Raw genomic sequence first — 27,138 nt, forward strand, 5'->3', positions numbered from 1 at the left:
TCATGCATTTGCTCAAGGTAACGATCACGTTACTTGGTTCTCACCAGCAACATATGGACAGAAAAAAAGGTATTTTCAATTATTGAAAGTAAATGAAGAATCGTATTAGGACTAAAAGAAATTTAGGCAAATTTGATTAAAGATTAAGTTTTAGAAAACCGCTGTAGATGTGAATCAAAAACAAACACTTGATATGTCATCCAATAAGTTCCTGTATAGATCAGAATGAAGAATATTCATACAGAATAGGCAGTATAATTGAGATGCAAAGAAATAGGAGAATAGGTACATGCTCATTTCGTCATTAATACAAAAATTCTGCAATAAACTGATACCTTTCGTGAACTGGGCTCCAATGTTAATCTATTAAAGCATTAATAGGTCATAACACTGGCATGATGTAGACACGACTTGCGTAAAATGAAAATAAATCAACTAAAATTAACAAAAAACTCATGTTCCTTTAGCTCCTAAGCTTAACTTGAAAATAAATATCAAACTATCCATAAGTATTCATACATAGACAAAGTCAAACGAAAAACAAGCTAAGACTGTGGTCACTGCGCTCGCATAGTATGCGTAAACAAACAACTGTGAGAATAACAGTCGTACTAATTATATGCTGCATTTTTTGGAAAAATGCATTATAACACCATGCGCCTATTACAACCAGAAGAAAAGGCAAGGAATAAGTGTACACTGAAGAAAATTTTAAGTCACGCCGGCCTAAATTAAAGTAAGATCGAAACTGAAGGATGCTAGAGTTCCGACCTTAACCTAGAGAATCGGTGAAGTGAACAAAATAACCAGAAGAAAATAACTCCAAGGAAAGACAAAATATATCAAGAACATACTTCTAATATCTTAATTAAATGGGGAAATACATTTAATCACACGCGCAAAAAGCGAAAGAAGTTAAAGGAAGCATTTCAAAAGCATGGCTTAATTCAACCGTATAAGTAATGCTCGTAATTCTTAATATTGCACTGGCTGCAATGAACTAACAACAAGAAATAATAATCATTTATCAAAAATTTCCTAACGCAACTGAGCATATCAATGAAATATTTCACGTACAGAGCAAACAAAAAATTTGCTCCAGAGATTTTGAAAAAATTAGCAATTTCACAGATGAGTTGGTGTTGGATCTATTCAGGGCGGCACGCATATGAACTTTTTGACGAGTGCTGCAACAGCCGCGCGAATTTTTTTATCCTAACGCTGAAAATGACTGACTACGTACAATCTGAGTGAAGAAAAAATCCGCTGAAAACAATTTTTCAGAACAAGTTTACCTGCTAAAAATCTTTAGATAGAAAAAAGAATGCGAAATTGTGAATAATCATAGCACCATTTTTGAATACTACTTCCCGGAAGCTGATTCTGGTTTATGTACATTTGAGAATATGCAAAGGATCATCAGCAAAGAAGTAATTGTTTTCAGGTAAATTATAATCAAAAGATATCCGCGCTAGTGCAAAAAAGAACTCCATTTTACCAAGCAACGAAAAATGATAGCAAATATTTATTACATTATTTCCACTTTCTCACACTATATCAGGAAATACTTACTCGCTAACACTTAGCTTGCATGCAATGCGTTAACAGCTAAACAATACCTTCTGGGATTCATCTAACTTTGAGAGAGTATCGAAATGATGCACTACCGATATCCCCTGCTGCTGTGGCAAATAATTTCCTGTACATATCTCTGCATTAATACACATCCTGATTAATAACTTTACCGTTTCGTTCACAATAGCCATGTGCTGGAGTGAACAACTATTCTCGAATGAATAAAATATAACAACTTCAACAAGTTCTACACTGGACATCCGATCCAGCAGCACCCCCAGCACCACCACTACCATCGCTACCACCGTCAGGCCGCGGGATCCTGAGGAACTCAAAGGCGTGCTGAGGAACCTCGCCATCATCATCGTCGTCATCTGCTTCACGTCTGAATAAACTTAGACCAAAGGATGCTCGGCTCCCTCTGGAGATACCGCGCCCCAGCTCGTTGCTGCTGAAGACGTGCGTCAAGTCACCCATGTGCATGAACAGCAGTTCTAGTGGATCTTCCTTCATGCGGGTCTGATTTCTGCCGGTCGTGTAAACCAGGTCAGCGTCAGTGTTAACTTGAGACTCCCCTAAAGGCTCCCAAATTTTAACCGTGTGGTCAATTCCACTTGTGACGACCATGCTGGCGCTAGGGTGACATTGAACACAGTTGACTATGTTCTCGTCGGCCGGCATGATGCGAACGAGATTTCCGGTCGCCGTTTCCCAAATAAACATGTTACCGTCGTCTGAGCCGGCAGCCACAAATTCACCCGACTGGCCAAGGAACACGGCCTCTTTGATGTCTGTCGTGGTATTGCAATGACCAGCGTAGTATGAAACGTAGTCAAATGCTTTCAACCTCCGCTGTTGCTCCGGCGATAAATTATTTGAGGGGATTTGGTCCTGCGAAGAGGCACTTCCATGAGTTTCGTTCTTACTGCTACTGCTTTCATTTCCAACTGAGCTTTGAAAGACTTCATCGAGAATGTTCGTATATAGCGCACAATATGACGGCGAGCGACTCAATGCAGCGTGATGTTTCCTGAAGTCATCCATGCAATACTTGGCTTCGTCAAAGCGACACAGTTTATGGAGACATTTGGTTATTCTGTGATAGGCTTTAGGATGATTGGGTTCCAATGACATTGCGCGGAAAGAATCACGTAGTGCGGCGTAAGTGTCACCTTCCCAATTGCGTTTTATAAGTACGGCCGCGCGATTCCTGAAATGGATGATGAAAGACAATAGTGAGAAAATATGTAAACTATTAGTAATACCACGCTCAGTGTAATCTATGAACCTTATCGCTAGAAAATCAAATCATAACATTTCATCTCAACATCAAGATAGTCCATATATACCTATATGTAATCTCTATGCGGAATCGACTGAAATCTATCACCTTAAATGTTAAAGTGCATCAATATCGTATTTTCTACGGCCTGGTCATTCGAAATTGAGCAGGGAATTATGTATCAGAAGTTGCATATGAAGATATTAACGCAATTTGATTACTCAAGTGGCACTGAGTCAAGGAATTGTATTAGAAAACAATAAATGGGGTAACATTTCTCTGCCGTCGATAGGCAAAAATAAAATCTGAGAAGAGATATTAGGAAATCACTTCATTAAAACGTGGGAAAACTGAGTCTAAAATGACCTGAAAAGTAGCGCTGACTCCGGGGCAGCCTGCAAAGCTTCATTGAACGTCATAACGGCGGCCGCCCAGTTCTCGGTTTTGCAGAGCTCTGAGGCCTTCTCCTTCAGAGCCTCTACGTGTGGAGGAAGAACTTCTGGAATTGTTGGGGAAGGTGGGGATGGAGGAGTCGTAGAAGGCATGTAGAAACCGTTTGAAGAACTCGAAACTCCATTAGCAGAAGAGGCCGTTATCCCATTTGATGATGAACTTGACATTCCATTTGAAGAAGAAGCATTGACGCCATTTGATGTTTCCGTTAAATGGTCACAAGAACCTTTCTCATCTGAAAGATAGTCAGGCTAAGTAGAAAAGAAATTGCTTTACTTAAAACTGCAAAAATTTGTTCACCGTGCACGAAGAGTTAACTCCGTATGGAAAGTTATGAGTACTGTAAGCATTGACAAGGAGTATACTGTGTCCTGACAGTAAATAGCACACAAAGCTTGAAAAAAAGAGTACAGAATATAACTAACCAGATGAGAAGCAGGAGCGTGTAGGAGGCGCATATCTCACAGGGGGCAGAGGGTTGAAGGTGTCGTAGAGATAAATGTTCTCGCCGCCCATATTTGCTAGCAGATACTGGCCTGATGAACTGTAGCTAAGATACGTGGTGGCCAACGACCTAATTCGACGCTGCACTCGCTGTTGGCTCGGAGGCAAGTGACCTGTGGGACATAACGGCTGTATTTTGACTTTATCAATAATTAACTACAGTGTGACTAAGGGAAACTTCCTGTTTTGTATTTTTCGCCAAGCAGCCAAATGTTGCAGGAAAAGGGTGGGAAGTATTTCATATGAAAGGCAAAGTCATAAAGTTTTGGGTCTCGTCTAGTCAGTAGCCACTAGGCATTGGACAAGTGAGCAGCATGCGTTTTCTGTCGAGGCGTACTTTCGCAGAGTTGTCTCCGTCAGAGACAATATTTTTCAGAGGGCCTCATTTCCTTGAGAGTTGACCTTTTTTAGCCGGCCCGGTCCTCCGATTTTGTTCCATGTGATTTTATATGGGGTCACCTTAAATCAATTATTTACAATGCCTGTCCAAGGACCCTACCTCATTTGAAAAACAACATACCTACGCCAAGCCATCGCCAACATACCCATCAATATGCTTCAGCAAGTTGAACGGATCTTCAAAAATCGACTAACTGAATGCATTGAAAATTGGGGCCGTCATTTGTCCGATGTCATCTATAAAACTAACTGACACAAAAATTCGGGTAATGTCTTATTCAATAAAATACCTATTATAATGATATCTTGTCTAGTTCTATTTTAATTCAGCTCTCAAATCAGGAAGTTTCCGTGAATCATTCTGTATTAGATACATACCTATACAACTTAAGTCTTTTAATATAAATTGAATTTTCTCCAAATAAGTTAAGGCAAATTATGCTAAATTTATACCCTAAGTGAGAGAAATTCATAATTCAAAGATTTCCAGAGCTACATAATTTAATGCTCTCTACAAACAAAATTTTTAATACTTAGTATTCAGAGGTGACCAGATAAATAGATGTTCATAATTGATAGTTACATTATATAGCCCAATACCCTAAAGAATTTTTACATAAGTGAGGTTTTGCAAGACAATTTAAAAAATTGAACATTCTTTGCGGAAGAGTCCCTGAATCGAGTTATTGAGAGAGGGCTAGTGAATGGGAAAGAATTTGGACGCAGTTACATGTGAAACTACGACAAAGCTGAACCATATTTTACATGAGTATATTGCTAAAACAAAAAGTATTAAAAAAAATTGAGTATAAATTCTAGTTAGTTAGTTAGTTTAGTGACCCTATGATTACTAGCGCTTCAGCTGCTAAGCTATCTCGCGCCGAATGTCACGTTGGGCATTATGGGCTAAGAACATATTGCATCACATGTGTGTAAATTCTAATCATGAATTAAACATATTTATAATGGACTATAACCTTAAAAGAGTTAAAACGGTAGATATTAATTTCCTTCTGTAGAGGCATACAGGTAATTATTGATGGAAGCATAGAAGTCATTGAAACACTTGGACTCAACTTTGTTGAACTTACCGGTATCATGAAACTGATTGCACCAATCTCAGGAAATCAATGAAGGAACTTTTACCTCGACAGGATTATAAAGCAAAAAGAGTCTAAATAGTAACAAAAAATTAGGGGCATCAAATTACAGTTACCTATGTATCCACGCACACCAGAACGCAGACCAAGGCAATCAAGGAAAAAGTCTTATTGATTGGAGTAGAAAATTCTTTTTCTACAAGAGTTTCGATCAAAGAATGCAAATAAATTCTTATTTTCATCTCAAACTATTTAAGGAAACAGAATTCTATAAAAGAGTGATTATTAAAAAAACCAGTTTTGCTAAACCATTCTTCCATACCAAGTGATGCATTTATCATATCAAAAATTGTAAATTAGTAAATAAATCAAAGTAAAAATTGTGATCCAACTTGAAAAACGCTTTTAAAAAATATAACAGTACTCACTGCAGTGACTGACAGAGAGCGCATTTTCTCGTCGAATGAATAAAATATCACGAAAACGTGAAGTCATGGACGGACAGACGGACATTGCGAGGACAATAGTGCATTTTCTCCATAAATGAGAAAATGCGCTAAAAAGTTGCATACCCCAAAAACAGAAACCATGACTTAACCAAAATACGGTGAAGATTGCCAGGTATTTCCTGCACATCACGTACCAGGAACGTAGTACTGACAGCAACCTAGGGGCAGCATGTCACCATTCACTGCACCTCCTCCATGCATCCCCATTGGTGGCATCCCACTCTGTGAATAATACCCAGTTTATTATTATCATCAATTATTAATAAAATTAAGCATCTCTTTCGAGTGTATATGTTCAGGAACGATTTAGGTACTATTTGTTTATTTTTTTCTTTTTGGAAGAAAAACGCTGGTTCCAAACATGTAAATTTCAAAATAAATTTACAAAAAATAATATTCAACTATTTGGATTTTGACTGGAAACTACAAGTGATCATAAGATGCCTCTGAAAGATAATGACACACAACCACAATAGTAAAAAATATGCTAACCGATTTTTTATTAATCTTCATTTCTACCAATAAATAAAGTTATGCATAGGTAGTACCTATATTCTTTCAATCTTCATATAGGCAACATTTCTTCAATATAAATTCAAGTTCATTAAAATTTCTTTTTTTTTGGAAGTTGATAATTCTTCAACAGTCAAGGACAAGTTTAAACAATTCTTTGTAAATAATTACTCAAATTGATAAGAGCTTGAAAAATTGTCAAAGAAATGTGCATGTAGAAATAAATGATTCACTTGAGCATTGAATGGTTAATATACTGAAAATAATAATCAATGAAAATTTAGAATAGGCATGTTATTTTTTATTAATAAGCTGTTCCAAAGGCATGCTACCAATGTTATGTGCTTCGAACATCACGGAGAAAAGATCAACATTAATGGCCATATTTGGGCAATAAATAACCTGCATTTTGGAAAGTTTTATCATTCTTCTGTCAAAAATCCTGACAAACGGATCATTGGCTCCCACAGCCAGCAGGTTGGGGTCACGTGGGCTGATAGCAGCACACTTCACTTCATTTGGATGGCCCTGACTGGCCAAAGATCGCAGGTCAATGACAACATTGCAGGGCGAGCGATCGCACTGATGAGGAGTCCGAAGATCGTACTGACTGCACAAACATAATCTTCATACTAACTAACATACACTGTAAGAAAAAACGGTGAAAAAACGGTCCCACTGGCGTTCTAGTGGCCGGTCGCCCCGTGAAAATAAACAGTTTCTCCGTTCTTAACAGATGTTACACGGATTTCTAGTGTTAAATTAGAATAAAAACGGCGACACGGTGTTTCTTTTCACGTGCCGCCCGGCCACTGAAGCGCTGGTAATACCATTGACGGTAATTTTTCTAACAGTATAGAAACTTTAACACTTAGACACATAATTGATATAAATGGAACATGAAAAAATATTGTTAAATAAATTGAGCTGTGTATATTATCGCAGAACAGAAAGTTATTGGGAAAGCTAAGGATAAATTGCAATCTTATTTTAATTTAAAAGTTTCCACTTGTTTACTTTGCAAAACCACTGGATTGAGCGATATGAAACGAAAATTACCTATGCAAAAAAATGTTCAAATTGAAACATGATGGAAGAATAGCAGGTCAAAAATTTGCACACGCCACATGGAACTTATACATCTAGTACCGAGTTTCATATAGAAATTTGTTAGTCCAGGACACTCAGGATATTGATATACAAGATAAATCTCATGCTTCTTTGTGTTTACCACACTACATCCTTGTGTTAAAATTTGTTTAGCAATTCTACAAACACAATGGAAATTATAGCCTAGAGAACCTGTCAGTGTATCCCTGAATGGGGGCTTATGGTTAGTTCGCATATTATTGATTATTTTCCCTGAAGGCTCCAACCTATGATGGTTATAAGCTGTCTGAGTCATGAAAATAGCACCAATTATGTGCAGCAAAAGCAGATCAAATTATAGCCTAGAATTTATAACAAATAAATAAGAAGATTACAAATACAGACATCACAATTATTGATGACAAAAGAATTAGGAAGTTAGGAATAAAAACTTTACGTAGGTACCGTAAGGTTTATCAAGATTTAAAAGAACAGCCCAGTAAAGAGATAGAGCCTTACAGTACAGTGCCATCTTCAGCAGCAGAGAAGAAAGTGTGTTGTAGATGTGGTGAAGTGGCAAGCCGCTTGACTCTGCTGGAGTGACATGTGCAGGAGTGCAGCAGTCGGCTGGTTGATATGTCTCGCACCTCCACTTTCTTGTCACCAGCCCCAGACACCAGAAGTCCAGTGCCACAAGAGGGCAAAAACTAATGCAAAAATGTTAATTATTATTAAAATAATTCATTTAAAAAACCGAATGAGTCAATACATGAAAGAAATAAAATATCTAGTGATAAATAAACTCAGATCCTTGTCTTGCCATCACAAGGGTCTGAAATGCAATATTTACTTGGGAGAAATAAAGCCCATTCTTTTCTCATTGTTCCAGATAAGGTTTATTGCAAATATAGACAAACATAAGTTGAAAACACAGCAAGCTTGGTACTGAAATACTGAGGAAAAATAAATTTATCTGAAAGATTCCAGAAAGGTCAGCATTGCTCTATCACTTTTCTAAAAAATTATCATTTCATTAATTACTCTACTTTAGCTATAGGATAAACAATATCCTCAAGGATTTACAATACACCTCGAAATCATTTGAAACACACTAGGTACCTACATAAATTAAGCACCAACCTTCACAGAGAAAATGTTGCCAGAGTGTGATGTTGTATAAGCTTGCAATTTCTTACGACTATGCACATCCCACAGCATCAATTGGTAGTCATCAGAACCTGATACAAGTAATCTGGGAAAATAGGGAAAATTAAGAAGACAAATTGTTGTGGTGAGGGAAATAGTAGACAAGAAATTTGGGTGGAACACAATTGAGTTTGAGACCCATAATTGCCTTATAAATATCAATAGTTATACAATATAAAACCATTCATGTCAATAGAGCTTAAAAATAGTTTAGCATACAAGGTGATTTCCAACCATATACAATAACATTTTAAAAGCCAAAAAATGTTTGGTTTGAAAGACCTTAAAACCAATTAATTTTTTTCAACAAGTGGAGATCATTTGAAAACTTGGATTGAAATTTGAAAAAAAATTATACAACAGTACCTATAGTTAATATGTCAATGCAAACATAATGCTGACTAGTAGATTGGAAACACATTATGATTACATTCTATAAATGCATGCTTAGCAGCCTAGTGAAATTTATTTAGTGGAGGTCATTTGAAAAATATACAGGGTCATCAATATTTAGTGTTACAACTTTGAGTGGTTAGAACTATGAAATGAAAGACAATTGTGAATGTTTGAAAATGTATTTATGTAGGCATAGATTCAGAGATACAATTCCCACAATTTCATTCAAGATGTCCACCATCTGCATCAATAACGAGTTGTAGACGCTTAGAGAAAGCCTTACACGAGTCACGAAAGACACTCTGTGGGATTTTGGCCCACTTCTTCAGCAGTTTGACCTTTAGGGCATCCAAACTGTGATGGTGAACAGTCGAAACCTTACTCTTAAGGTATGACCAGATCCCAAAATCCAGAGGATTCATATCGGGTGATGATGGGGGCCATTCATCTTTGGTAATGAAGTGGGGAACATTCTCGGACAGCCACTCCTGAATCAATTTGGCCCCATGGGATGGTGCAGAGTCCTGCTGGAACGACCATGGACGTTTTTTGAAGTGCTTTTGTGCCCAGGGCAACAATGCACCAACAAGGATGGCATCTTGATAATTCTTCTGATTTAATTTCACCCCTTTGTCAAGGGGACTCCTTGAAGACTCTGTTAGGCAGTTCGAGGGGACTCCTTGAGGACTCTGTTATGGCTGCCCAGGCCATAACTGAGGTCCGGCATTGCTTCCTAGTCACCACACGGGATCCTTCGTCCCCATTCTTCGACCAAATTCGATCACTTTGGGAGTTGAAGTGGTGTTCAACTTTGAATATCTTCTCATCACTGAAAACAAGGTTTGGCAGCGTGCCATCATGAATGCAGGAAAGAATAATCTTGGATCTTTGGAGGCGTTTGTCAACAACTTGAGCAGACAGTTGGTGTTTTTTGACACCATAAAGATGATAAATGATAAATAAAGATAAAGATTAATGAGAAGGTGTAAATAAATGACAAATATCGAGGACAATTATGAACAATGATTTTGAAAAAAATGTAAACGCTAAATATTGATGACCCTGTATGCGTACGTATATGGTATATGGTCAATATACCATATATGGTGATATTAGGTATATACCGTACCTATAGGCATAAAATATATGTATTTATATATAAAAAACTTTAAAAAAACTATAAAATTCACAAACCTGCCATTATCATTGAATTCAATGCAGTTGACACAGCCTTGATGGCCATGCAATTCAGTAGACAAGCCCAGTCTGTTGATCAGCTCAGAGGTGAGCTGGCAGTGACGCTGCACTGCATGGCGAGTTGTGCGCTGTTGAAGAAAAAAATCAGCTTGTTCAAAATAATCCATCCAAAAAAAAATTTTTTTGCCTTTCTTATCATAATTCTTCAGAATATTTTCTATACTTGACCAAGAGACCAGAAGTTTTACTGTATTGCATCACAATTTGTATAAAAAGATACATAAATGTCATGTGTCACAATACCCAGGTCAAAAAATGTAATAATCATGTATAGGCCATAAAGAGAAAGATTTATTTATATTTCCAGAAAATATTATTTCAAAACAATGAGATATTTCATCACATTTATTAAGAAATTATGCTGCAAACATTAGCAGGGTGGAATTCTAGGAATGAGTTTTCATATATTCAACATTGATCCAGCTGTGTCAAAGGCTAAAATAAAAAATACCAGCTAGGTAATTAAGAAAATATAAAATTTGAGGTCACCTAACCCAGTATCACTATCAGTATGTATAATGTATATGCAAGCCAGGCATGATAAGGATTTTCCTACTTACAACTGGAATATTGCAGCTCCAAAGTAACATTTTTCAGTACATTAGTAATTTTACAGGTACAGGCGTACAGCCCCAGCCCACTTTTGATAAGAATTAGATAGGAGAAAATTCATCTAGCAGAAATCTCCCATCATGAAAAATGGCAAGAAAGCTCTAATCACAGGTCAGAAAGTAGACATCATATTCTAAGCCCAGTAAGCCTGCATAAGCCGGCACCTAGGAATGGGCTAAAATAGCCTGAATGAGTTAACAATTTTGGGTTTTGGCCATACTTTCAGTTTCAAGTTATCCCTTGCCTAAATTCTTATGTAAATATAGAGTATTCAAGATTCAACAATACATTGGAAGCTATTTTACACAATTACCAAAGAAAAATTGTTTTCACCAAAGACTTTTAGAGAAATGAGCCCTACATAGCATAGGTATTGTATTATTGGTCTGTTTTTTCAACAATGGCATTTAAATATATAATATTTAAATTATAGTTATCTGGTACTGGTAGTTACAAAAAATACAAATTGATAAGGGAAATTTATTCATAAAACAACAATCCATTGGTTACTACCACTACCAGACTTACCCCAATGCCCCTGACCACCTGCAACTTGCACAAACTTTCACGCTTCTTTCGTAATAGCACAGGAGGCAGCATTGAAGAATATCTTGAACTTGAAGAGTTTTCAAAATATTTTCTTGCTTCATCACCAGCCCAAGATTCATCTTGACTTCTTGAAAGTTTAATGCAGTCAGTTTGGATTTGACTCAAGTCAGGTAACTCAGGTTCATATGGAATATTTCCACTCATTGCTGTGAAACAAGGGTGCAAAATTGCAATTAAATTGCATGCAGTTACACAGTTACAGTGCACTCACTGTCAGTCTGTCACTGCACTGTGCAGTCTACTGAACAGTTGTTGAAGTTTGAACTGAAATTTTAAACAATAGCCTACCTACGTTGTGTTATTACAGTGTGGCAATAGAATTAGCATAGAACTTAAAATAACAACTAACTTTCAGTGTCAGACTCAGTCTAAATTAGATACTCAGATCTCAGAAGTGAAGTGATAGTAGTGAGAGCCTGGAGGCTGGAGGAGATAAGAATCATAAGCATATCACCAACAAGTCAAGTCCCAGACTCAGTCTGTCAGTCACTCAGAGAAATACGGGACGTCGGGACCTTATGCCTCAAGCTCAATCTCATGGCCATAACTAAGATATAGGCAGATCTTGGAATTCAGAGTTGGAAGAGAACACATGAACTTAATTACATATTATAGGTAGGCCAGAATCTTGGGATGTTCAGCAGTATTGCGACTGGCGAGAAATTTAATAGGTAGGCTAGTACCTAGTCACGTACAACCAGTGAACCACCGCCACGGGCACGACGTACGTACCGTAATCAGCGTTATTTCAAATAAAATGGGAACTAATCATAACAAATTTTATCATCAGGAACTTAAGCGATAGAAAAGGGGCCCAGAATCAATTATGAATTACATGTAGCAGCAGAAACGATGACAGATGATAATCGACAAGTTTACAATGCACTGCGTTGACTGCAGAGTGCAGGGGGCAGACTGCACCTCTTAACTATAATCATGATAATGCTCGGTCGTGTACCACAGTACCAGTATATTTTACGTAGCTGTCACTTAACCGTGAGTAATGAATTCCAGTAGCTAATTACGTAAATCTTTGGAATTAGGTATGGAAAAATCATCAAATTATAAATAGCATATCTATGTAAATAAACTTCACTTTAGATAAGTTGTCACTCGTCCACAGAGACGACGTCGACCCGCTGACCGTCGTTCGTACTCGTAGCTTTAGAGGAGAGTTTATTCGCAGCCTTGTCACGAAAAATATTTCCTTCCTTCACTGCGTCGATTTACAAACTGCGATCTAATGTACAATTGTACATTCAGGGCACGATAACAACACTCTCATTCAAAGATGACCGTAAATTTGTCCGAAACGTGATTCTCAATGGTAAAAATTTAGTGAACAGTAAATTGGCGGCTAGTACGTACCTATAAGTTTAGTCGAGACAGAACCGTTACATTTATTCACACATCGTAGTTTCATCATCCAATTATTTTCAATTTATGGGTTCATAAGATTTATCATCAAATCATTGAATACTAATCAAGCCTTCAAAATGGACTGCAAAGTGCAAGTAAATATGGTATTTTCATCTCGAGATCTATAACCATCATAATTCAGCGATGATTTCTTTGGCCATGTGCTTTGGCCTCGCCTCCGCTCTGTTGGTAAATTGAGTATTCAACTCGAAAATTTTTTTCAATGTGGTTTGAAAATGAAATAACGTTACATTAAAATACTAGAAGAAGATAAATTTTTTATTATATTCTGTTGCATGATTGTCAATGGAAAAGCAAAAGACAGAAGTGGGATTTTCGGCTGGTGCCCGACACCTCTACTCACTCAGGAAAGCAGGGCACTTGACATAATGATGGTGAATGCGGGCAAAAAACCTGCAACATACAATTTCCATGCTGCATATAGTTCATGCAACAGACACTTCATGCAACAAAAGTTTCTTGCAAAACACTGTTCATGCAACACACGGGTAATGCAACGCACGGTTACTACGACACAGTTGATTAATGCAACACGCCGTTCTTGCAACATACAAATCATACAAGTCGCACTTCATGCATCACACAGTTCATGCAACACACAGTTATTGCAACGTCCAACTCCTGCCATTCACAGTTCAGGCAACACACAGATTATGCTACACACAGTTTGTGTAACACACACCGTTCATGCTAAACATAGTTCATGCAACACGCTATTTATCAACAGCCGCGGCTGAACGTTAACCGTGAAACCCAGTACAATTACCACCGCACGGAATAACTCTTGGGATAAATATTTACAGCACAATCTTTATCTTTGCAATCGACAACGAATCTATTTCATTCCAATTTGCTCCTGCAAACGTTGTCATATTTTTTTTCCGCTTCGATTTTTTGAAGCGCTGAGTTGTAGCGTGTGCAAAGATCGCGATTCTGCATTTAAAACGGACAACAAGTATCATTAAGTCGATCAATTCTGCTATTCATCCATTAATATACTATTATATCAACGCAAGTTGTTAAAATTATAACGGCGGATTTAAAACCTGCGCAGATGAATACCAAAAAATGTTTAAGATACACGGAAATGTTTGGATAGACAGTGAAACTTTATGGAAGCAAAGTAATAGAATAGATTAGAATAGAAGTGTCGGCACTGAAGAAATAAGCCCATTGCCTGTTGCCGATTTTTGAATTTTTCGTGACTTGATTCACAAGGGATCCGGCCTTTGCAACACTATCTTTCCATAACTGACGATTGATTGAGATAGCTGCTAGACTTATTGCCAGGTCCGTAATTTGCTAGGCATTTTAAGACTGATCATGTGCTGCTGCATAGCTTCGTCTAGTCCAGTGGTTCCCAAACTTTTTCAGGCTGGCGCTCCCTTTGGCTCCCTAGTGAATTTCTATCGCCCCCCACAGACACATATAAAAACATACGCCTCTTTCTTGAAATTAAATACGCTGCAATTTTAGAAGATAAAGGTTAAACAAAAATGTGTCTTTTACAAATAGAACCCCATTTAGTGAACCAATATGTTTTAAGTTGTTTTAACTGTTTGAGCACTAGAAACCTAGGACATCTTGGGCAAATTTACTGCCGGACTCGTGGCCGGTCGCACGACCAATCTCCAAATTCAATTATCAAGTAATATCTCCCAAACTAATGAAAGCAGCTCAATTGAACTTGGAACATGTATTCATCAGAAACTAACAGTGATTTTTAGCTCGTAAAAAATTTTTGAATTTCACCTTCATTCGTGAGTTATATTGCGATAAAGGCCAAAATTCGCAGTGATCAAATAATTTGAACGAAATTTTGAAATTGAACGAAATTTTGAATATACATACCTAACTACCAAACGGTGATTTTTTAGCTTCAAAAAATTTTCGATTTTACCTTCGTTTGCGACTTTTTTTTCGTTTTACCGTCATTCTTGATTTCACACTTCCTTATATTCGGTCTGTATCGCCGAGCTTAAAAATCTATCACTGACGTGAAGAAAAATATTTCATTGACATAAAAATATACATCCTTGACTTGAAAAATAAATTCTCGCGATAAAAAATTCGTCCTTGACCTAAAAAAATGTATCCTTGACTAGAAAAAGTATATTTAGTTGATCAGAAAAAAAAACTTCGTTTCAGTTTCGTCCATAATCCATATATTATGTGCAGAGAATTCGTACCTAATCGTGACACCATAAAAACTCATCAACTTTTGGCTCATTGGTGTTGACTGAAATCAACTTTTGGCAAGGCAAGAGTCAATAACTCGATAAGGGGTCATAAAAAACGCACAACTAGAAACTAAACCTGCTGCCTTGAGGCGGCAAATAAAAAATCATGCAATATGAAGTGTAGTTTGTAATTAAAAAAACTAGTCATAGTTTTGAAAAGGTCATTGAGACAAATCTAATGATGTATAACACAAGGCTTCACCATGGGCGCTTTGCCCCGTGACACGCGTGGGGCCCATTGCCCCACTATAGGTATCATTTCAATTTATATCGTGTCAACATTTTATTTTAAAAGCTAATAGTCTAAACTTGATCTCAAAATTATCTCCATAAATATAACTTTCAAAATATATTTCACGGTAATTTCAAAAGCTTCATCTACAGGAATCGAAAACAGTTTTATTTGGCAGCAAAAAATTTTTTATCTGGGCTAAAACAGTTATTCACAAATAACTTATAACAGCAAACACTTATCAAAACGTAAATCCGTATACTTCATCCCAGTGAAACTGTCGACCGGCGGTAGAGAACACGGACCAATATCTGCCATACTTAGCGAGAAACCCGCTATGGGCCCGTGACCCGAAGTGGGCTCGCTGCCCCATGTTACCCTATATATGGTATAAAATTTAAAATACACCATTAACCCTCAGTGTTTTTCGTTACTAGGCTGATATTCAGGCCAGGTTAAAGGGCTTCCACAGCAACGCGTTGTTTCGTACATGTACTCTATTATTCAGGCATCTGTCATCACGCCGTTCAAATTTTCGATAATCCATGCATGAACAGTAAAGTGATCACCATAAACTAAGGCCGTAATTCGCATTGACTGCAGTTACGTGCATGTCCTCATAGCTAGAGCTTTGAATAACAACTTTGTTTTGAACCTCCTGCACGCAACGACGTCGATGACAAATCGATCTCTGAATCAATAATCGTAAACGCTAAATATAATTCAAAAGAATCGTGGGGAGTTCTTTGATAGTTTTGTTATGGGTATAACCGTGGATGAGAACAACGATCAAAGTTTTGCTTAATAGAAAATTGGTAAATAAAGTCAGTCTTTATTGAAACAGTAACATGAAATTTCTTAGCTCAATTCCTGAAAAGTTGAGAACGATTGCAGCCCAATGATGAAATCATTGCCAAAATAAAGAACTGGGGCCTTCTACGTATAAGAAACACGAACCTGCAAGGCTTACTTTTAACCTTCAACTTATAATACGCATATACTACCAATAAAAGATGAATAATTTCAGTAGTTTGGGGCATGATATTTTTCATTGCTTCATGTTGACAAAATAAAGATGTCTCCGATTTTAAAATCAAATTTAAATTGTTTGATACTAGCATTATCTTTTGCGCCATTTATACGTATTTTAAATCGATAATAAATTACACTTGTTGAATTGTCCACTTGTGCCTCAAAGTGCCGTCATCATAAATGATATAAATGGAACATGAATGAAAATTTTGTTGTGCACATTGAGCCTTCATTTTTCACTTGCTGTTGCCTTGTATTTTTTTCTAGAGTTACCAAAGCCGTCCAACTTTTTCCTCAGTCTTTTAATGACCGTATGTGTCATTTGAATGTCAAACCAGACATTGGTGACCCAATGCGTGATGAACACCAACAAGCCAGAATCAAAACAAGACTGTGGGACCATGTAACTCTGACCAGGAAGAAATTGCCAGCGGCAGATTTATCGGAAGAACGATGACCTTAATTTGAACTGCATTGGGAATATTCTATGTGAACTGGCTGGGGGAGAGAACGGTAGAATGGCGCAGGGCAAGGCTATGCCCAACATCGAGCTTCAGTAGAGCAATGACTTGCGCTTAGTAACGACTGACTAACTGAGGTGTAGTTAAAAATATAACATTAAATAAAACAAATTTTATGCAAAGTTGAAGATCAACTTTTTACGCCTAATATAAATGCAAGCATTTCATATACTTTTTTTAACTAATTGCGAATCAAATGCAAGAAAATATGAATATGGGTTTGAATTTTAGGTACATGGGAGTTATTTATTAACGGGAATGGTCAATCATGAAATTTGCATCAGTCATCTGCTCAGCATCATAAAAACATGTAAATTATTGAGTGTCCATTAGTCCCTGACATATCGAGGGTGTGGGTTTGTTAACGTCTTTCGGACTAATATTTTTGTATAAATATAGAACTATTTTTCAAACTATAACGCCCGAGCAACTTCTGCAACCCGTGATTCTTTTACAAATGAGCAGAAGGTTTCAGTCTTCGAATATATTTAATACTTAAAATTTTCGACGAGTCTTCCATTGCAAAATGGTTTGGATGAAAGGAGATCCGAATTATACTTCCAATATTGAGGAGTTTTATTTTGGCCATCATAATTCAGTGAGGGCTGAACAATTACCGAGCAGTTATGCGTCGATAGAGCAAGCAAAGGCCTTTCGATTTTCCGATTCAATTACAACTGATTTTCCCGATAACTTTTCGTACCCGAATTCATCCATCGTTGATGGCTTCGTAGAAACCAAGCCGTCTATGCTTACATTGATAACGAACTCCTCTCAAGTCCTCATAACAGCTTACCTCAATGCGACCGGCCTGCTGGACAAGAACGCTTCATATTTCATTAATGACACGCATATTCACCACAACGGAACCTGGACATGGATACCGAGCCTCCCATACTTGAATTTAACTGGTAACCGAGGAGGTGGTGTCGCTCACCAGACCGAACCTGATCCAGCTTCATCAATCAGTAGAGACGATGCAGCGTGGGTGCTCACTGCTACATTCATCATTTTTACAATGCAATCAGGTGAGTTTAATCCGAAATTGAAATGAAACGTATAATTAGGTTGATGGTGATATACCGATTTTTTGCCTGTATCCATCACTGCAAAGAAAAATAACTCATACGAATATATATCAATCAAATTAAATTACATTCAAAATTAAATTGGCACGATTGAAGAAAGTTTGGTGCATAAATCCAAAAAAAATTTTCGTCTCACAGGGTTTGGGCTGCTGGAGGGAGGTTGCGTGTCCATCAAGAACGAGACCAACATCATGGTGAAGAATGTGGTTGACGTCGTGCTAGGAGGCATCACATACTGGATGTTTGGGTACGGCTTGTCTTTTGGAACGGCGCGGGGATCAAATCCTCTCTTTGGTTGGGGGAGCTTTTTCCTGAACGCCGATGAAGATACCATGGGCGATGTCTACACGACCTTCTTCTTCCAGCTCTCATTCGCCACGACAGCCACCACTGTCGTATCCGGAGCCGTGGCGGAGAGGTACATAGACGGCAAATAATTATGGAATAAGTTATGCATAAAGCCTGACCATGGTGCTATAAATTAAATCGCGATATAAATTGAAACCTGTAAAATGATATTATAAATTTTATGCATAGTGGATCGAAGACCATTCATATGAATTAAAGAAGAATTTAACGACCGATATTTAGTAATCATAATGTTTGGGTTTAGGTTCAACTTCGTAGCGTACGTGATCTTCAGCAGCGTAAACACGATTGTGTATTGTATACCTGCGGGCTGGTTGTGGTCCAAGAGAGGGTTCCTTTACCAGATGGGCGTGATCGACATCGCAGGATCTTGCGGCGTTCATCTGTGTGGTGGCGCCTCTGGTGAGTTCAGCTCAACGATGGATATACACAAGAATAGACAACAATATAAATTAATGTAATTTAACAATATTCTATTTATCAAACGCCATACAACGCAATGATTCTGTTATATTCTTTAATGGTCATAATAAATCAATGTAAGATTATTATGAGATACTCAAAATTAATTCATTTTTAGCGCATTTTCTCATTTATGAAAAAAAATGCACTATTGTGCCCGCCATGTCCGTCTGTCTGTCTGTCCGTCCGTCTGTCCGTGACCTCAAGTTTTCGTCGACGAGAAAATGCGCTCTCTGTCACTCACTGCAGTGAGTACTGAGTTATATTTTTTAAAAATCCAGCTTTCCTGGCTGCGGTGATGGTGGGCCCCCGCTTGGGTCGCTACGATCACTCGGACGCTCCTCTTCCTATGGGGTCGCCCACCACCGCCATCTTGGGCATGTTTATGCTCTGGTGGGGCTGGCTGGGCTTCAATTGCGGCAGGTAAGAAATTGCGTACCTATTTTTCAATTGAAAATAAGTAATTATTTACTTAGGATTGCGTGCATATGCTATTCTGTTTCCTCACGTGTGCAATTTATTTTATTTTCGGACACTTTTTAACGATTTCAAATTTTCACGATGTTGAACATAGTTTTTCACGAATTTGTTGAAAACATGTGACAATAAAAAATAGAATGTTAGTAAGACATGTTTTAAAATATAATATAATTCGCCCTGAATAGAGGCGTAGCGCCGTCAAGAGTTTTTTTTAATTCTATTTTACATCAAATTCGGATAATTTTAATCAATCAATGGCCTCCTCGCCGTGAAGCAATGGCTAATAAAATTTCATTCTTATGTTTCTATTAACTTACTAATGTTCAAGGCATTCATGGCGCTAACGCTTATGAATAATGTTTCTTTGGTATGCAGTGAATCTTGATTCAAGATTGACAAATCACGTAAAGATTGACAGTAATTAAACAAAATTTTTATTCGTACAATCACACAACCTTAAGCATGCTTTGCCACTCGCAAAAGCTTAAGAATAACTCTATTACTGACATTGAATAGGCAACCTGAGAAATTAGCGTAGCATGTAAAAATTTAAATTACACGCGTGCAGAAATGAACATAAAAATATTAACAAAGAGGACATAATTTCAGTAAAGTGGCATTAGTGGAGTATTACGATGTGTAAAAAATCTAAATGAGAACAGAACGGAATGATGCAAATGTCATCCTCGCCAAAATATGAAGGCGAGGATGTCAGTCGCCCCCTCTAAATTGTCATCTCTAACCGATAGAGGGAACGACTAAGGTGATGATTATTCGCATCTGTTATTGTTGTTATACTGAGGCTGCCCGCCTCAAAGCTAGACAGGTTAGCACAAAAAAATCAAAATATGAGAGCGTCAATAAAGTGCGGTAGTAGGTAAAAAAGCGAGATCATCATCACAGTTTGCCTTTACAGCTTAAATCACAGGTTTCTGACCATTTACCCACAATCTTATTTCGAATCTTGTCCATCAAAAATTTAATCAGTGTTCTTCGATTAAAAACCTGATCACTTACCTCCGATTGACCGTGCACTTTTTTAACTGAGAACCCCTAACTTGACCTAGCGTAACGATGGTAGATACTTCTTTCAAATATAAACTTGATTTAGATTTTTGAAAAACTTTCCTGTGTCGGGTTGCTCTTCTTTATTGATAAACACACAATTAAATACATGATACTTTATACGATTTATTATACAGTTCATGAAAATCTGCCAAGGCCATATCGCGAGGAATGTAATTACTGTGAATATTCTTCATATCGATGAAAAGTAACTCGAATAGAATTAATCGATTTGAATTCGTGTTCATGGTTTGTCTTGGTAATATGTAATATTTTTGGGATAAGTAAATTGAACTACATTTATTATATCTTATACTGGTGTAAAAACTATCAGAGTGATTTCGATTTTTCTCCGTAGCAATTTCATCAAAAACTAACACCAAAAATGAAATGATATTTGAAGCGGTACGAGGAACTTGTTTTGAAATTAGAGAAAATCCGTAGAATACTATAATTTGATGAAAGTCCATGGATAACGCCCTACATAGATCAGAACACAGAAAGGCGACAACAAGCGAAATCAGATTTTGATGAAGATTCATTTAAGCTAATATATAATTCTGTATTCAGGAAAACAATGGAGAACATTAGAAACCGAGTCAAAGTGGTCAAGACTAAGCAAGAATTGAGGATATTAGTTAACAAACCTAATTTTAAAAGGTTCAAAATATTTTCAGAAAACCTAATAGCCTGTCGCATGAAAAAAACAAAAGCTAAAGTTTAGTACAGCATTGTATGTAGGAATGAGCATTCCAAATATAAGTAAAACATTGATGTGTAACATGCATTACGACTTCATTAGATAAAATATGGTGATAGAGCAAAGCTTCTGTTCTCCGATACCGACTTATTCTGCTAGGACACCAAAACCGACGGCTTCTATGAAGATATTAAAAATAATCAAGATATTTGATACACCGATTTATTCTAAAGATCATTTTCTATATTTAAACCAGAACAAAAAGTAATCGCTAAAATGAAAAATGAAAAAAGCGGCCTTCCCATTAAAGAATTTGTTGGCCTTCGAGCAATGTTGTATTGTCATCGGACAAAATGTTATGTATGTATGTAGCTAAAAAGCTAATGGTATAAAGAGAAATGTAATTGAAAGAAATACGACCACGGATGAATATAAGAGAGTATTGAATAAGTACACTATTTATTAAACAATGTATAATATTCAAATTTTTAACCATGAATTATATACGAAGGAAATAAGATCACACTGATTGGCAACTATGATAAAGGACATATATTAGCAGATGGCATTAATACGCTGGCCTTGAACCACTATTCGATGTAGAATATTGGTTGTTACACTGAATTAAGCTTGAGTTAGCGAGCCTTATTAGCTAAATATTTTATTCACTTCATAATTGCTGGATGCTGCAGGTGTTGGACTGAAGAGGTGGAGTTAACGGGCCTTATATTAGCTAAATCTCTTATTCCCTTCATAATTGCTGGGTGTGTTGGAACTGAGTTCCAACAGTTCAGTGTTCAGTGAATTGTTCAGTGACTTGGAACTGAGTTCCAACACCGAACTGCTGGATGGAACTGCTCAGTGTTGGAAGGTTGGTGGAACTGCGGAGGAGGAAACTCTGAAATTAAAAATATTGCTTGAAGCTTAGAAAAGTGCATCATGGTATGAATTAAGTCTGAGAAAAATGTATACCCTAACTCTGTTGGGATAACACCAACATTGAATTTTTTAATACCAAATGTGAAAATATAATTCAATTAAAAAAAAAAGCAAAGGTAAAACACTTAGATATCTCACAGAGTTCATAGAGAGGGAGTGACTATTTTGCGAGTTTTTCAATTTATTAGCATGAGCCATAGAGATACCTATGTTTTCGGTTATTGATGTTGGACGGTTGAGCTTCGTCTTCCCTATACGTATTTGTTATAATGTTTTTTCGCAGAACGAATAAAATAATATACATAAAACATCTGCTCCTTAAGCACAGAGTCATGTTTTGATTTCATTTCATTCTTTGTGATCCAAATAAAATACGAAATATTTCATCATAATCATCACACGTAGCAGCGGGTGGGTCTAAATTCTTAATTTCATGAGTATTTACAACTCAATTTTTATGTTCTATGATGAATGCAACTATTTTGCAGTTTAATATTGCACTGGAGCAAAATATAACTCAGTTCAACTTTCGGATACAGTAGACTGGTAGATATAGACGAGAATGGTTGAGTTGTCCGGCGTGAAGGGGGGTTTCAGAACATTTCAAGGTTTAAATTGCGAGTTGCTCATGGCCATTCACTCTCACATCGCGAGATCGTGTAATCATCTTGTATCATGTATGTGCCGGTCTCTGCACGATAGTCACAAATGCTTTTGCCTATTTAGACTGTTTTAATCAAACACGAGTGGAAGACACAAAGGCAAGACTGTTGTCAATGATTCTCGGCCTAATTGGAGTATCGATTGTAATATTTTTGCATAATTTGCAATTTTGCAGTCCCGGGTTCTCGGTTAAAAAAGTGCAAGGTCAGTCGGAGGCAAATGATCAAGTTTTTGATCGGAAAAAGTGATCAAACTTCGATGGCCAAGATTCGAAATAAAATTGTGAGTAAATGGTCGGTGACATGTGATTGAAGCTGGTTATGCAAACTGTAATGATAGCTTGCTTTTATACCTACTTGCGGTGAAGTTATTGCTCTTCCGCTTTTTAGTGCATTTTTCCATTTATGGAAAAAAGGCGCTATTGTGCTCGTCATGTCCGTCTGTCTGTCCGTCCGACTGTCCGTGACTTCACATTTTTGTCGACGAGAAAATGCGCTCTCTGTCACTCACTGCAGTGAGTACCGAGGAATATTTTTTAAATCTAATTCATTCATTCCGTCATTCATCATGAATTCAGGTCGTAAACCGTTTTTACACCTAATTTAAACCTAATTCATTCCCATTTTTTAAACCTAAGACAATCATTGATAGCAGCTGTTGTTAATCACAACAGTACCTTCGGAATACAAGACCACAAATGGAAGTACGCAGCACGAACGGCCGTCACGACGATCCAAGCGAGCATCGGAGGAGGGATTGCTGGCATGAGCATTTCTTGGTACAAGAACCGGCAGCTGGAGATCGGGGACGTTGTAAACAGCATCTTAGGAGCGCTGGTCTCCAACACTGGTACGAATAAAGCTTTGGGCCTATACTTTCAAAAAAGTTAAGAGATCGTAAGTTCATCAGCCAATCATTGACGGCCTCCCAAGTAAAATCCACCAATCATAGACAAGAAAATATAGCGTAAGTACTTAGTTCACTTAGCGAGTTTTGAAAGTATGGCCCCTGGTTCACATTACACTATAATGATTAGTCATAATGCATCGGTAACTAAACAGTAAATCTCGTTCTGCTGCAGTAATTCTAAATTATTAATGAGGAACTTTTGGATATGTTTTCTTCATATATGATCATCATTATAACTAAATAAAAATTTTCAACTAAGCAATTACCGGTTTCTGTCTTAATTACTGTATGTTCACAAAATTTTTTGTATATTTTAGTATTTAGTAATATTTTGTTGTAATTATACATCGCCTTTAATCGGCAGTGAAAATTCTGAGCTTCTATGACATTTGCTAGAACCTTTTCATGCCAATAGTACACCTGGACATGGCAAAAGGGTTCTTCATTTCGATACCCGCCGTGAAATTGAAAATTACTTGTGAACAACACATGATAAACAACATAACTCTCATAAATATTGATGATCAATAATAGAGGTTGAACAACAACTATAAAGTAATATTAGCAACAAATATAATCATTAATTAACATCATCGTTTTACCTTCTCAATTGTAATTTTTATCTATTGAATTAACTGAACTTAAGAGTATGCGTTGGTATATTGAGTTTATTATTGCAACATTGTCGACCAGAAATTTAATTAAGCTTGGCGTTGACAAATTCCAACAATATCTATGTAGATATTGGCATTCAATTTTTCTATAATACTGGTACCCCCCTACATGATAAAATACGACTGATAAATAGGCGGCTCATATTGTTGATAATATCCACAGCGGGATGCGCTTTATATACGACCTATGAAGCCTTATTGGTAGGCACGGTCGGAGGAACTATAGCTGTCCTCACCATGCCACTCATCGACAAACTGCACGTTGACGACCCTGTTGGTGCCACGTCTGTGCATGGTGAGATCTATAGTATTTGAAACTGACATCATTAGGAATACATAAAAACAAGGGTATGAGCAATTTTTTTACGATATCAACTTGCAACGGCATTTTTAAATACTCCTAAATTTAAGAAAATTGCAAGATTATAGACACGATTCACATTCGCTGGAAGTCTACGGTTTTCAGTAAGAATATTTAACTAACTCTGTCGAGTTCGTGCTGCTTATACCGTAGATGCATAATATAAATGAAAATGTATATTTAACAAATGTAAATTATATACTATTCTTTCTGGTCAGCTGCTTACAAAATATTTAAGGGATATTTTAAAATATTTTTATGTGAAACTATTCTCTCATAGGCTTATGCGGACTGTGGGCCATGATTGCAATTGGACTCTTCGTCAAGGCTGACAACTTACTTGCAATGACTAACGGCAGATCTGGATTGCTAAGAGGTATCTAAAGTTAATCCTAAATAAACGAATTTTGAAGCTGATTGATAAAATTGTATACGATACTACAATATTTTTTTTCAGATGAATCACACTTTATAACTATTTTTTGCAGGAGGAGGATTTTACCTGCTTGGAGTCCAGCTCCTCGCCTGTCTGGTCGTCATCTTGTGGTCCATGATAGTTACCTTCATTTTGTTAAAGGTTAGATTAGAAAATTTTTCCTGCGCATCACATCATAATTCTATTTTGTAATAAATTATGCGGTTGAAGTACGAAATTAAATTCTTAGAATATGAAGAAATTTAAATCTAAGCCATCTAAAGAGTTTGTTTTCGGGAATCATTTTTTCTGATGTAGAGAGATCGCGCAAACGTAGAACCAGTAACTGTCGCTAGGCAGGAGCATCTGATTTCTAATTTTCGTGTAAACAAGAAGTAATCCAGAAATGCCGTTAATCTATCATGATATTGAAATCGATCTTATATATTGAGTAATCTTATTTAAAGTTAGGCATTACTCATTCGATCTCGTAACAAAAAAAGTCACAAATCGAGATTAAATTCAGAATAAATGTACACTCTTCAATTTATATTCTCGGGTTCAAAACCAACCTGGATGACCGACCAAAATACATAAAATTGTCCTATAGTTTTACGATAATTATTTTATGACTATTCCAGGTAATAATTAAGTTCCTAATTACTGACTTAGGTGGACCAACACTCGTGTATGAAAATATCATCACACTCATCAAAACGATTTCGATCATATTTTTTCCAATTCAAGATCATAGATAAATTTATGGTACCAATCCGAATGAGCGAGTGGGAGGAGCTTGTGGGTGCCGACTTTGCGGAGCACGGCTTCAGGAGGAGAGGTGCAGGCATCACCCGAGCCACTTCCGTGCTCGGCTTCCAGCACCACGGCCACGACTACTCCACCATACCCGTGCAGGGGGATAACCCTTGTGAGTACTTAATACTTTAATACTAGTGGTTTGTGTTAGGGCAACTCTCATGAGCCTAAATTGAGTGAAAACACAAACTTTCTCTATTCTGATATTAATTTCTTTTGACCATCTGCTTCACTACTCTCCCTTGAGTCCTGTTGTCAACCTAGACGATGTTCAGGGGGACAACCCTTGTGAGCTCTGGTTACGCGTATGATGAAAATCATTGAAGATTTTTGCATTCAGTGCATCTACTGCATTCAGTTTAATTTTTGCATTCATTGCATTCAACTGCATTCAGTTAAATTTTTGCATTCGTTGCATTCAACTGCATTCAGTTAAATTTTTGCATTCGTATCGTTGCATTCAACTGCATTCAGCTAAATTTTTGCATTAGTTGCATTCAACTGCATTCAGTTATTTTTGCATTCGTTGCATTCAACTGCATTCAGTTATTTTTGCATTCGTTGCATTCAACTGCATTCAGTTTAATTTTTGCATTCGTTGAATTTAACTAAAACAATGTGGAGCTGCCTCACAAATCGATGAGCTTCATTACTAACTTTGTGAACCTCTAAAAAGCTGTCGTGATGCATTAAGTAGTATTGCTACACAATTGTTTTCTGATCAATCGATCTTATTTTGCTTCTCCTCCATGTTGTGGTGGCATAGTATTTCCTTGAAATCATGATAGCTTGATGGGAACAGTAAATCAAGCCATTTCAAATTTAATTAAATGCCGTTGGCTGATACGTCGCCTTCTCTTCCTACTTCTACAGGCCATGTCTCAGTTTTGCAGCGGCTGAGCGCCCTCCATTCTCGCCCTGGTTCTAGGCTTTCTTCAGCAATCGCGAAAATATCCAAACGAATTATATCAACAAACGATTCCCAAAATCGCTTTGCTAACAAGATCAGCATCATCGATGAAGATGAAATACCCGAACATTTCGTTCATCCCTTCGGCAGCCTGGGTCCAGCTGCCTCACGGCTGGAAATCAACCGCAGAGTCACGTCAGCGCGTGACGCGCCTTCTTCGGCGGGCTCTGGTTCTAGAGTGTGGTTTGATGCGGAAACGATCCCATAAAAGGATTTTCTTCAGCGTAGATTTTCTCCAGTAAAACATTATTAATGATT

At 37.2% G+C, this 27,138-nt stretch overlaps 2 protein-coding genes across 3 annotated transcripts; one reads left to right on the forward strand and one right to left on the reverse strand.

Moving 5' to 3' along the window:
• Positions 1-1,075: 1,075 nt before the first annotated feature.
• LOC108664673 (WD and tetratricopeptide repeats protein 1-like) lies at positions 1,076-12,720 on the reverse strand. Of its 2 annotated transcripts, none has more exons than XM_018151338.2 (10): positions 12,601-12,720; positions 11,424-11,650; positions 10,221-10,351; positions 8,565-8,676; positions 7,944-8,131; positions 6,738-6,945; positions 5,957-6,044; positions 3,736-3,927; positions 3,224-3,545; positions 1,076-2,785 (listed from the first exon to the last, which is right to left on the reverse strand). In XM_018151338.2, exons 2-10 carry the CDS (start codon positions 11,646-11,648, stop codon positions 1,813-1,815), a joined length of 2,439 nt encoding a protein of 812 aa, XP_018006827.1. In that variant the 5' UTR covers positions 11,649-11,650; positions 12,601-12,720; the 3' UTR covers positions 1,076-1,812. The 2 variants fall into 2 exon arrangements, with proteins under 2 accessions (XP_018006827.1, XP_047740724.1); XM_047884768.1 differs by lacking the exon at positions 12,601-12,720 and adding an exon at positions 12,471-12,483.
• A 4,463-nt stretch (positions 12,721-17,183) lies between these two features.
• LOC108664670 (putative ammonium transporter 3) lies at positions 17,184-27,088 on the forward strand. Its single transcript, XM_018151335.1, has 11 exons — positions 17,184-17,187; positions 17,761-17,997; positions 18,196-18,475; positions 18,671-18,828; positions 19,170-19,311; positions 23,409-23,584; positions 24,482-24,613; positions 24,960-25,055; positions 25,168-25,256; positions 25,842-26,022; positions 26,784-27,088. Exons 1-11 carry the CDS (start codon positions 17,184-17,186, stop codon positions 27,086-27,088), a joined length of 1,800 nt encoding a protein of 599 aa, XP_018006824.1.
• Positions 27,089-27,138: the final 50 nt, after the last annotated feature.

This window comes from Hyalella azteca, unplaced genomic scaffold (assembly GCF_000764305.2).
Source record: "Hyalella azteca isolate HAZT.00-mixed unplaced genomic scaffold, Hazt_2.0.2 contig16144, whole genome shotgun sequence".
Taxonomy (NCBI): domain Eukaryota; kingdom Metazoa; phylum Arthropoda; class Malacostraca; order Amphipoda; family Hyalellidae; genus Hyalella; species Hyalella azteca.